The 12,707-nt window shown below is 34.4% G+C and overlaps 1 protein-coding gene across 2 annotated transcripts in view; it reads left to right on the top strand.

Annotated features, from left to right (window-relative positions):
* The window catches only part of LOC127737261 (uncharacterized), a 49,787-nt gene that overhangs the window by 2,731 nt on the left and 34,349 nt on the right, over positions 1-12,707 (top strand). For both annotated transcript variants that reach the window (XM_052247913.1, XM_052247848.1), the window contains exons 4-7: positions 347-471; positions 1,804-1,997; positions 2,660-2,771; positions 8,288-8,509. In XM_052247913.1, coding sequence (XP_052103873.1) covers positions 347-471; positions 1,804-1,997; positions 2,660-2,771; positions 8,288-8,509 — 653 coding nt within the window. The remainder of the gene's footprint in view (positions 1-346; positions 472-1,803; positions 1,998-2,659; positions 2,772-8,287; positions 8,510-12,707) is intronic.

Here is a 12,707-nt window from a genome sequence, read left to right as displayed (position 1 = left end):
ATGACAAATTTTGGTATGTAGATTTGAAGTTTGGACTTATGTGTATGTCTGACGGACAATATGTCATACAACCTTTTCCTCATATTAAGACTTCATTGACGAGTGGTCAGGTGAAAGATTTGGAATTAAATCTTTTCCTTAGTAACTATGAATGAAAAAAACAACTATATTAAGTATAAGATTTAGTATTACAAATGAATCTTGCCAGGGTGATTTGACCTTCACCTCAGTTTTCAAGTTCATTGTCTTATTAATAATATGTATCAAGATAATGCAACAGCAGAGATATTGTAATGAGACAGTTCTTGCTAAAAAGTTTTTTTCCTGAAATACTGTTTGCTTTCAGGTTTTGATTGTTGTGAAAAGAAAGATTCCCAGTTTTCTGAAAATGCTTGAGAAAGTAATCTGTCACTGTTCATTAGTTAAGTTAAAGATTCAAGAAGAATCACAGAATGAAAACATTGTAGCAAGGTAAGATAACTTGAGTTAAAAATATTTGCACTTCTTGTGAAGCTGTTCATAACTGAGGTCAAATCTTTATCTAATATTGAGAATTTAAAGTAAAACTTAGTCTTTCAAGGAGTCATTATCATGAAGAATTAGTGACCTGTAAATAGAAATAGGAATAAAGTTAGAAACATTTATTCTTACAGAATTACATGTATGAAGTACACTGCCATATTGTTTGTCTGTACACCTTCAATAAGTTTTGATATTTTACAAATTACAATGTATTTCAGTGCAATGCACAATGGATTGTGCCTGATATTCATATGATGAAGACATAATCTTTCAATCAGTTTAATTGAAGTCTGGAGCTGGCATGTCAGTTAACTGCTAGTAGTCTGTTGTTATTTATGTATTATTGTCATTTTGTTTATTTTCTTTGTTTACATCTTCTGACATCAGACTCGGACTTCTCTTGAACTGAATTTTAATGTGCGTATTGTTATGCGTTTACTTTTCTACATTGGCTAGAGGTATAGGGGGAGGGTTGAGATCTCATAAACATGTTTAACCCCGCCGCATTTTTGCGCCTGTCCCAAGTCAGGAGCCTCTAGCCTTTGTTAGTCTTGTATTATTTTTTATTTTAGTTTCTTGTGTACAATTTGGAGTTTAGTATGGCATTCATTATCACTGAACTAGTATATATATTTGTTTAGGGGCCAGCTGAGGGACACCTCCGGGTGCGGGAATTTCTCGCTGCATTGAAGACCTGTTGGTGACCTTCTGCTGTTGTCTGTTCTATGGTCGGGTTGTTGCCTCTTTGACACATTCCCCATTTCCATTCTCAATTTTAATTTTACATATTTGAAAGGTGCACACATTTACCAAACTTCGTATTTTTTTATCAGAAGTGTCTGGGTTGTTTAATTTAGATTATGAACAATAATTCATTACAGTAATAAAGATTATTTTGAATTAGTTATTTTTTTATTATAAACTAACTCTGCAGCCTCACTCATTAACTAGATATTATTTATGTTTGTGAGTAAAAGATTTTGTTAATTAATCAACAAATTCAACAACACAAAAAAGTTATTACTGGTACTTATCATTTAAACAAAATGCACAAAAATAATTTCCAGATAGAAAAATGTCATCATCACTCAGAGATCTCTTCTGTCTGTTTAGGAATTCATATGTATGATACAATGTATCATGAAATGGCTTTACACAAGTATAAACTTTTAGGTTTCCATGATGCTTACTAATGAACTATGACATCTATGGACATTGGAATCATTATGGTACAAAAAAATAATTTCTGAAACTGTTATTTTGACTTATCTTATATTTCAGCCTTGAAGACTGTAACTGCATGATAATACCCAGTAACCTGATTGATAAACACTTTCCTTGGGCGATGATAAATCTTGTTATTGAATACGAATATGACAAGCAGGCAACTCTCTCAAGAACTTGTGAAACACAAAATATAAAATTAGTTTCATTCAATGTCAAACTTAGTTCTTCTGAGAGCAGTTCTCAACAAGGTACATAAACTACAAACTGCTTGGCTTTGAAATAATTATGCATTCAATATTTGAAATGGAACACAGATATTTATGTTATGCAATTTGAATATTACATATGCATGAGACATAGCAAACAGGAAAATACACAATTTTTTAATTCTCTTGATCTTAGATTGTCTTCTCCTTATGGACGATGTTATCCTATTAGAAATAAATTAGCACTATAATAGTTAATATGAATAAAAGGAGAACGGGTATACAATGAGCCAGCAACCTAACAACAACAAAAATACAAGAAAGACTTTATTCTTTACATTATAAATGACACTAGTTATTTGAAAAACACATTTGTAAAAATAATTTTTTTTAATTTTAGAAGCTCAACATTTTGAGATCTGAGCTCTGTTCACTATTTGCTTCTTTTGAATAAAAAAAACTTTTATGTTACAATTTTATGTGAAATTAGCTTAGATCTTTTATCACATGGGTTACATCTACATTTGATCCGGAATATATGCTTTATTCTTATTTAAACATCATCCTGAATATGCATGAAATATTTGCCTCTGGACGTTAAGCAACCAACAATCAATCAATCTTATTTAAACATCAGATTTAACTATATATTTCAGTTTTTATGTTTGAAAATTATTTAACCTATCATATTGCTTTTATTTCAGAAATAAACATTCAGAAAAGCCTTTTTAGATGTAAGGAATTACAGCAGATGACAATACTGGGTTCATCCAAACTAACTTCTTGTGGAGACATTCTTCCATTGTTGGAAACAAGGTATATGCTTAACTAGACCATCAGTCTAAAACTGGAGTAAATTATTATTTGATTTGTCTTTTTCAAGATTGATTTATCATTTAGGTTTACTTTTCCAAGACTAAATTATCTTTAAATGTGTACAGGAACTTGTGCAAACAGCTGAAGGTATAGTGAAAAGAAATGTTCAAAAATATATGTATACCCAGGTAAGCAAAACTTGCTTAAATGTGTCATTGTACAAAGTTTGAAGAACTATTGAAAGGGGGTATTTATTTAAATATATTATTAATCAAAATAAAATCACTATCAGACGTATGCATTCTATGGGGCTCTGATAAGGGAAACTCCACAACATACAAAGGTGGTGTTGGATTACAGCTGGGGCATGTTTGCATCTCGGACGTCAGTCCATATTTGGTCAAGAGACTGACTGAAACCAATGGGAAGGTGGCTCTCATGTTGACCAGTCACATGATTAACGAAGAAATTGTTTGAAACAAAGTGCGCTCACTTCACTTTCAATTTGGCGTGGCTGTAATCAGCAAAGTTTTCAGCAGAAACTATTTTTGATTTTAATTTAACATACAGGAATCTTAAGCATTCATAACTGATATGTAAGTCTAGAACATTTCCTACTATGGCCGCTGTTTTGGAACAATTTAAACTTTTATTGGGAATTCCAGAGTGGTTCCGTCTGTCCAAGGAAGAAATTTCATCATTGGATTACTACCTGACCGAAACAGAGAACGATCTTTCACGGGCTTTGTGGTCCTTAAAACTAGACTGTGCCGCTTGTTGCATGGGATGCATCTTTTGCAACATAAATGCTATTATGCTGATATGTGTGACATTTAAACAGCCTCGCGCCGATTAAGAGATTTTCAACTAGAATTTGATTCAAGTTATTAGTGTATGAATGTTAACTGAACCGCTAGTTCTGCAGTTGCATTATTATTAACTATTTTGTGCGTAAATCATCACAATGGAGGATATAGACCGAGTAAGAACGTGGGCGGCAGCCAAGAAACTCGACGAAAGCACGACGGATGAACTTTTGGAGAATGGCTTCACAACCATTGAGTCGTTATCGCTTTTAACAATGGAAGACGTCAGAACTTTAAAACTGCCGTTAGGCCAACAAAAAATGTTAATGCACGCAGTGGAAAAAACATTCGTCAAAGATACTTCCAAAACAGAAAATTCCAACTGGCGATAGATGCGGAGTTAACTGATAACCAGGCCGGAAGTGCGCATTCCGGAATCCAGTCATCAGGAAGTAATACGAATCCAGGGAACCAGTTTACCGGAAGTAATTCTCAAAACCACCAACAACAACAACATGATACCGAGGATCCTTAAGTCCGAGCATTGCTAGAGCAATTAAAAACAAACCAGCTAAGTGCTACGGGGATGACAGGACCAACCCAAAACAACTCACACCAAGGTACGGTTCCAGGTATAAATGACATTTTTTCCTGGCAGGACCCACAGTTGTGTTTGAAGTCAATGCCTATAGTGGACTCTAAACATTTAGACATTATTGACTTTATTTCTATAAATGTTTCATCTTCTGAAAATTCAGAAAGCTTAATTTCACATGCTAGTGGGGGCAGTTAATTTTTAAATCAGGTCCTGTAAAGCCAAAATTATAGACTATTTCTCTTTGTCAATGGTCAATGGCCAATATTTCCATAATGTATAAGTTGCTGGAAACTGGGACTCTTTCGGCTCAAAATTATTTGGACTACATGTCATACACCAAGCGCATTTATCAGTTAATCACATGTTATGACATGGTCTCTGTCTTCTTTTATGACAGAGAGTACAGGTGTTTACAACACCAACACAAATTTCGCTGGTGTACTGATGTTCCCCACCTTCAGACAGTATTCTTACGGCCCAGATTCCAGCAACCCAACAAGGTTAATTTGCCTATTAATAATAAGTCTTGGGGGAAAGGTGCATCTAAACCAACTGGTTATGCATCTCACTCCAATGCTGGAAAGGAGATATGTAGAAGATTTAACAGAATAAGGGGTTGTCAGTCAGTCTCTTGCAAGTTTGAACATGTTTGTTCTGTACCTGGTTGTAGCAGAGATCACTCGGCACAATCACATTCTTCCACAGGTCAGTCAAAAAACTCAGCATAAAGCCTTTACGTGACCTTAATCTGGATGTTTGGCAGCTTGAACTCAAAAACGACTTTGACAAATCCTTTTTACTAAACGGCATAGAAAATGGTTTTGACATTATTTCTAATTTTGATATTTTGTCACCAGTGGAATTAAAAATTCACCCATCAGCAAATCCAAAAAGCCCCCTTTACAAAAAAGCCCATGCTCAGATTTTAACAGAAATAGAAAATGGGAATTACATATTTGCTAAATCACCTCCAAAAATTATCAGCCCTATGGGCATAATACCGAAGCCTGATGGTGGGGTGCGCATTATCCATGACTGTAGTCAGCCAGTGGGCTCTTCTGTTAATGATCACGTAAGTGACTTCCCAAAACAAAAATTTCAAACCATTGAGGATGCTGCAAAATTGGTGTCTCCTAATTATTTTTTGGCGAAAGTGGACCTGAAGTCGGCTTATAGATCTGTTCGAATTAGTTAGAAAAGTCAACAGGTTACAGGTTTTAATTGGATTTTCCCTAATGGTGAACAACACACTTTTGTTGATTGCAAATTACCTTTTGGCGCAAAGTTAGCTTCCAATATTTCTCATAGGTTGTCACAAGCTGTCAGACGAATGATGTCACGTAGAGGTTTTACAATCATTGCATATTTGGATGATTTTTTGATATGCGAGCCTACAAAAACTAGGTGTTTAGATGCTCTAAACACACTTTTAAACCTTTTGTGTGCGCTTGGATTTTTGATCAGCTGATCAAAAGTTGTAGGTCCCTGTCAAAAAATTACCTTTTTGGGGATTGAAATAGATTCCAAGCTCATGGAATTGCGCCTCCCTAATGACAAACTAAGCAAACTAAAGCAAGACTTAGCAGAGTTTTTGCAGCGGCAGCGCGCATAAAAAAAGCAACTCCAATCCTTAGCAGGCAAATTAAATTGGGCATCCGCAGTGGTTCATGGCGGAAGAGTATTTCTTCGCAGAATCATTACTGCATTTTCGCGTCTTAAGCAAGACTGGCACAAAATACGCATCCAAGGCGCACTCTTAGCGGATATTTCTTGGTAACGTGATTTTATGGCGTCTTTTAATGGGAAATCTCTTATATTAGATAAAATACCTGTCACATCAGTGATAACAGATGCTTGTAGAGAAGGAGGGGGGGACCTCCATGATTTAGACTGGTTCTATGTCAATTGGAACAAAGATTTTCCTGCTTGTTCAAATTTTCATATAAATGAACTTGAGGTTTTTTCTGTTTTCTTAGCTGCAAAAAAATGGGCTAGTAATTGGGCTAACAAGAGGGTCGTAGTTCTCTGTGATAATATGACCACAGTAGCCTGCATAAATAAATGTACGTCTCGTAACCCGATTTTAATGGGTTTTTTTAGAGAACTTTTTTGGCTGTCTGCTTTGTTCAATTTTCATATTAAAGCTGTTCATGTCCCAGGTGCTAGCAATGTGATAGCGGATCATATTTCTAGACTACATGAGCCCGGATCCTTTGAAATTTTTATGCGTTATTATTTACCACAGCCCCTGTTTATTTCTCACTTGCACAAACATATGTCTAATGCTGCACTTTCTTTTTTTTTGTGTAGGCACACAGGGCTCCAGGAATTTAAAGGAACTGGATGATCTGATCCTCCATTTTTGGGGAAATACATTTGCGGAATCAACTAAAAAGACATACATGACTTATTTAAGATCTTATGTCCAATTTTGTACAGGGTATAAAATACCATTATTTCCTTTGTCACCTAAGAATGTTGCCCGGTATATTGCCTTTTTATCTCGCAAGCTGCAATTTAACTCTATTGCAAATTATTTGATCATTGTTAAATTAATTCATGTCGAAGCAGGATTACCAGATCCTTTAGCTGGTCATTTTGTACATTCTGTTTTACAAGGAGCTAAGAGGGTACTTGGCACTGTTAGTAATAGGAAATTACCCATTACACCATCTATTCTACGACGCATTTTTACCACAATTAACCTTTCATGTTCTGGGGACTTGGCCTTCTGGGCTGCTTGTTTGGTTGCCTTTTTCTCATTTCTGAGGAAATCCAACTTATTACCCCCTTCACCCACACTATTTGATCCAAAAGTTCATTTGAGCAGACAGGATATTATTTTCCAACCGCAAGTGGTTATTTTAAGAATCCACAAGACCAAGACCATTCAGTATGCACAAAGGGTATTAGAGATCCCCCTTCCCAGGATAAAAGATTCCCCATTTTGTCGTGCAAGTGCATTATTATTGTTGCATAATCTGGTCCCTAAGACCACAACCCCTTCCCCTGCGTTTATCTATTTACCAAAAAATTTAGTAACACCACTGACATATCCAGCCTTTTTAAGTCGCTTAAGGTGGGCTTTGCAGCACTTAGGTTTTGATTGCAACCAATATTCTGGTCATAGTTTTCGCAGGGGTGGGGCTTCCTTTGCTTTGGAATGTGGCCTCCCTAGTGAGGTCATACAAGCTCAAGGCGACTGGCGTAGCGATGCATACAAGGCATATATAGACCCATCTCTATCATACCGTCATCAGGTAATGCAAGCTTTTACTGCGGCTTTCACAACCTCTTAACACACCTAACACACTACTTCTATACAGGTTTGGGACAAAATTTTGGAGAACAACAGTTTTGCTGATCTATGTATTTTTGTCTTTCGCCTATATTTTGCCAATTATATGTTTGCATCTAATTGGAATTTATAATTAAACTGTGGATTACTTGGCCCAAACCTGTTTTTTGGTATTTATTCAAGCCTTGATTGCATATCCAAGGTTTCCTCACCAGACTCTGGACTAGTAACTCAATTCAGTTCAGGATTTGGTTGAGACTCCTTTTTGTTAAACAGTCACAAACACACACAAACAGCAGAGACAATTAAGGCATATTAGTACAGGGGAAAACCTACAATGGGAAAAAGGGGAGGAAGGGAAGCAAAAGAGTAAGTTTGGATTAATAGATAAGTAAATAAATGAGGGCTGCTATATGTTTTCCCAAAAACTTTTATTACATGAACTTAATAGGTTTTCTCAAAATTTAGATTATTGCACTAGTGCACTTTTGTCAGTAAAACCCTTCTGTCCTGAAGACCTAGCTGAAAATGTACTAAAATTCAAGATTATACCGCACAGTTGAGGTTAATAACCCAATTTATTCAAATATAAAACTGCTGCTCCAGATATATCTGATCACGTGTACTCATGATATGACTTCTGGTTCTGTCACATGTGCAGGGGGGGATCCAGACATTTTTAAAAGGGGGGGTTCCAAATATTTGTCCCCATTCAAATGCATTGATCTTCCAAAAAAGGGGGGTTCCGGGGCCCCCTGGATCCGCCACTGCATGTGTGACACCATAGAATTAAGAATGTATACATTTTTTAAAGATACAACCTTATAGTGATAGAAAGAAACTACAGTATGTTTGATGGGACATTATATTTTCCTGATATTGACATAGATGAGAAGGCGTGTATTGTATTACATTCTCTGACAGATATGGCAGGTGAAAACAACTTGGAACCTTTCCTCAAGAAAATTATCTCCCTTAGTCTTAAATACACAAAATGTTGGATTTTGTTGTTTAACTTGTCAAAATCTGGGAAAAGGTAAGTAGTTTATTCAATAATTTATGACATCATTACTTAGAATAGTCCAACAGTCCATTATAACCAGTTATATCACATTTTATTACCATTCTATTTTCTGATCTGCATAAATTAAACATTCATTCCAATTAAATTTGTTCTCTAAGATGTACCTGACAATCATTAGTACTAAGTAATTATGGCCTAAAGCCATCAAATTTCAGTATCATCATTACTGTGAGTGCTTTAAGCTTTATATTACTATCAATTGGAAGCAAATTCCATTGTAATGTAAACTGTAAACATGGGAATCAAACATTTTCTTACATTTATGGTATGATTTTGCTGGTATGCTATTTTCGGCTCTTGGACTGATAATACACCTGATATGAATAATGCCATGTTATGATCATTTTATCATATGCTTCAATATTGGAGAAAAATAACAGTTTAATATATTAATCCTTTTAAGCTAAGTGGTTCTCATGTAGAAGTTCAAAAAGTAAAAAATTTACAGATGATTTTGCTGGTATGATATTTTTGACTCTTGGGCTGATATTGAACCTTGGGCTGATAATACATCTGATATGAATAAAATGCTTCGCTGGGCGCAGCTTGATACGACCGCAGAGGTCGAACCCTGAACAGTTGGGGCAAGTATGGACACAACATTCAAGCTTGATACAGCTCTGAATTTGGATTGTGATTAAATATTTGACACAGCATAGGTTTCTGACACAGAAAAAATGTGGTCTAAGAACTTCAATTTTTTTAATTTACCTATTATGGTCCAATGTCCAAAATCAAAATACATGGTTAGATTCAGCATATCAAAGAACCCCATATATTCAATTTTTGTTGAAATCAAACAAAGTTTAATTTTGGACCCCAACTTGGACAAACTTGAAAACTGGTCCCATAATCAAAAATCTAAACACATGTTTAGATTCAGCATATCAAAGAACCCCAAGAATTCAATTTTTGTTAAAATCAAACTAAGTTTAATTTTGGACCCTTTGGACCTTAATGTAGACCAATTAAAAAAAATGGGACCCAAAATTAAAAATCTAAAAACACGGTTAGATTTGGAATATCAAAGAACCCCAATAATTAAATTTTTGATGAAATCAAACAAAGTTTAATTTTGGACCCTTTTGACCTCAATATGAACCAATTTGATAGCGGGCCCACAAATAAAAAATCTAAATACATGGTAAGATTCAGCATATCATAGAACCCCATATATTCAATTTTTGTTGAAATCAAACAAATTTTAATTTTGGACCCCAATTTGGACCAACTTGAAAACTGGGCCAAAAATCTAAAATCTAAATACATGTTTAGATTCAGCATATCAAAGAACCCCATATATTCAATTTTTGTTAAAATCAAACAAAGTTTAATTTTGGACCCCAACTTGGACCAACTTGAAAACTGGTCCCATAATCAAAAATCTAAACACATGTTTAGATTCAGCATATCAAAGAACCCCAAAAATTCAATTTTTGTTAATATCAAACTAAGTTTAATTTTGGACCCTTTGGACCTTAATGTAGACCAATTCAAAAAACGGGACCCACAATTAAAAATCTAAATACACGGTTAGATTTGGCATATCAAAGAACCCCAATAATTAAATTTTTGATGAAATCAAACAAAGTTTAATTTTGAACCCTTTTGACCTCAATATGAACCAATTTGATAGCGGGCCCACAAATAAAAAATCTAAATACATGGTAAGATTCAGCATATCAAAGAACCCCGTATATATTCAATTTTTGTTGAAATCAAACAAAGTTTAATTTTGGACCCCAATTTGGACCAACTTGAAAACTGGGCCAAAAATCTAAAATCTAAATACATGTTTAGATTCAGCATATCAAAGAACCCCATATATTCAATTTTTGTTGAAATCAAACAAAGTTTACTTTTGGACCCCAACTTGGACCAACTTGAAAACTGGGCCAATAATTAAAAATCTAAACACATGTTTAGATTCAGCATATCAAAGAACCCCAAGAATTCATTTTTTGTTAAAATCAAACTAAGTTTAATTTTGGACCCTTTGGACCTTAATGTAGACAAATTTAAAAAACAGGACCCAAAATTAAAAATCTAAATACACGGTTAGATTTGGCATATCAAAGAACCCCAATAATTCAATTTTTGATGAAATCAAACAAAGTTTAATTTTGGACCCTTTTGACCTCAATATGAACCAATTTGATAGCGGGGTCCACAAATAAAAAATCTAAATACATGGTTAGATGCAGCATATCAAAGAACCCCATATATTCAATTTTTGTTGAAATCAAACAAAGTTTAATTTTGGACCCCAATTTGGACCAACTTGAAAACTGGGCAAAAAATCAAAAATCTAAATACATGTTTAGATTCTGCATATCAAAGAACCCCATATATTCAATTTTTGTTAAAATCAAACAAAGTTTAATTTTGGACCCTTTGGACCTTAATGTAGACCAATTTGAAAACTGGACCCAAAATTAAAAATCTTAATACACGGTTAGATTCGGCATAACAAATAAATAAATGTGGTCAAAGATTTTACAAATCTAATGAGCCATACTGGGCTTCCTTTATAAATATGCATTTCTTTAAACATAATTTAAAAGCAGTGTAAGGGAAGTAACCAAAACGTTGTATTTGGATTACCTCCCTTACACTGTTTTAAATTATCTTAATTGTGCATTAACCTTTAGGTTACAAGGAAGTAATTATTTACATAGGCGACAATGGTAGCCTTTTTTGGTCCTGCGTTTTCACTATCAAAGATCCATAGAAAAAAATGTCGAATTCTGAATTATCAACACCTTTGGGTGTAATTGAAACTGCAAAACACATATGGTGCCGCAGCTTTTTTGATAGAAAAATTGCATTTTTTAAGGGTACTCAACGGTTCTGGAATTTTCGAAATAGTATAAACGAAGAACACCCCTTGCTAAATTTGGCACAGAAAATGTTGCTCGTCACAGAGAGTTTTCTCTAAATTTCTCGCTATTTCTACACCAATGGCCAACACTCATTTCTCACTATTTCAATTTTGATTTCTAATTACAAGGGCAGCAGAAAATAAATTTACTTCTACCTATTATCTTGGATGTAAAATCTAGGTGGCGCCAGTCATCTTTATTTACTTCCTTTTAACCTATACTGACATATATTGAAATAAAATCGGACAATCTTTACATTAGTCGATAACTATATACTCCTGCTGCTAAAGTTCAAATTTTTGGATTAAAGGTACAATTTTTCAACTTTAAAAATGACTTTCTTTACAGGTACCCCCCTTTGCAGAAAACGTTGCTTTTTACAGACTTGGGGCCATTGGCCAGCTTATTTTGACTGTTTGGCTATGTTTAAAACGAGGTGTTTGATTAATGAAGTTCGATTTAGGCCTATTAAAGACTTTAGGCTGATGATTTGATAACTGTGTCCAACTTATATGTCTTTATCACGAATATATGAACACCGTTGCATAAGAGTCAAAATATTTTATGAAATAGACTATAAAAGTGCTGAAACTAAGAATTTATCATTGCTGTTATGTGTTTTATATGAATCGTGTGCAGAATATTCAATTCGACGATACTAAGGAGAAACATGTATTGCCTTTGATTTTTTACCTAATTTTAATATTTTAGGGGCATTTTGGCACATTTTGGCCATTAAAAATACAAAAATTTCGCTAACGTCAGCAAAAATAAGCCCCCCTTTTTTTAAATATGCATAAATACATGCAATGTTATCGAGGATGAGGAGAAATGATTAAAGACAGAGTCATTGACAGAAGTCTCGTTCTTACAGTAGGTTAATGAACCCTACCCCTTAGGCAGAAGAATAAAAAAACAGTAAAAATTTGATATAGACTATAGTTTCTTGGCGATCAGCAATTTTCTTCTGATACAGTTTATCACTTAGTACCTTATTAATTTACCGATCCAATTTCTAAAATATCTCAAAAAATACAGTGATGCGCCAGAAATCGTTATTTCGCTTTAGGTTACAAGGAAGTAATTATTTACATAGGCGACAATGGTAGCCTTTTTTGGTCCTGCGTTTTCACTATCAAAGATCCATAGAAAAAAATGTCGAATTCTGAATTATCAACACCTTTGGGTGTAATTGAAACTGCAAAACACATATGGTGCCGCAGCTTTTTTGATAGAAAAATTGCATTTTTTAAGGGTACTCAACGGTT

Source organism: Mytilus californianus, unplaced genomic scaffold, assembly GCF_021869535.1.
Source record: "Mytilus californianus isolate M0D057914Y unplaced genomic scaffold, xbMytCali1.0.p SCAF_1, whole genome shotgun sequence".
Classification (NCBI taxonomy): domain Eukaryota; kingdom Metazoa; phylum Mollusca; class Bivalvia; order Mytilida; family Mytilidae; genus Mytilus; species Mytilus californianus.
Note: the sequence above shows the minus strand (reverse complement) of the source record. Positions and strands in the feature narration are given on the sequence as shown.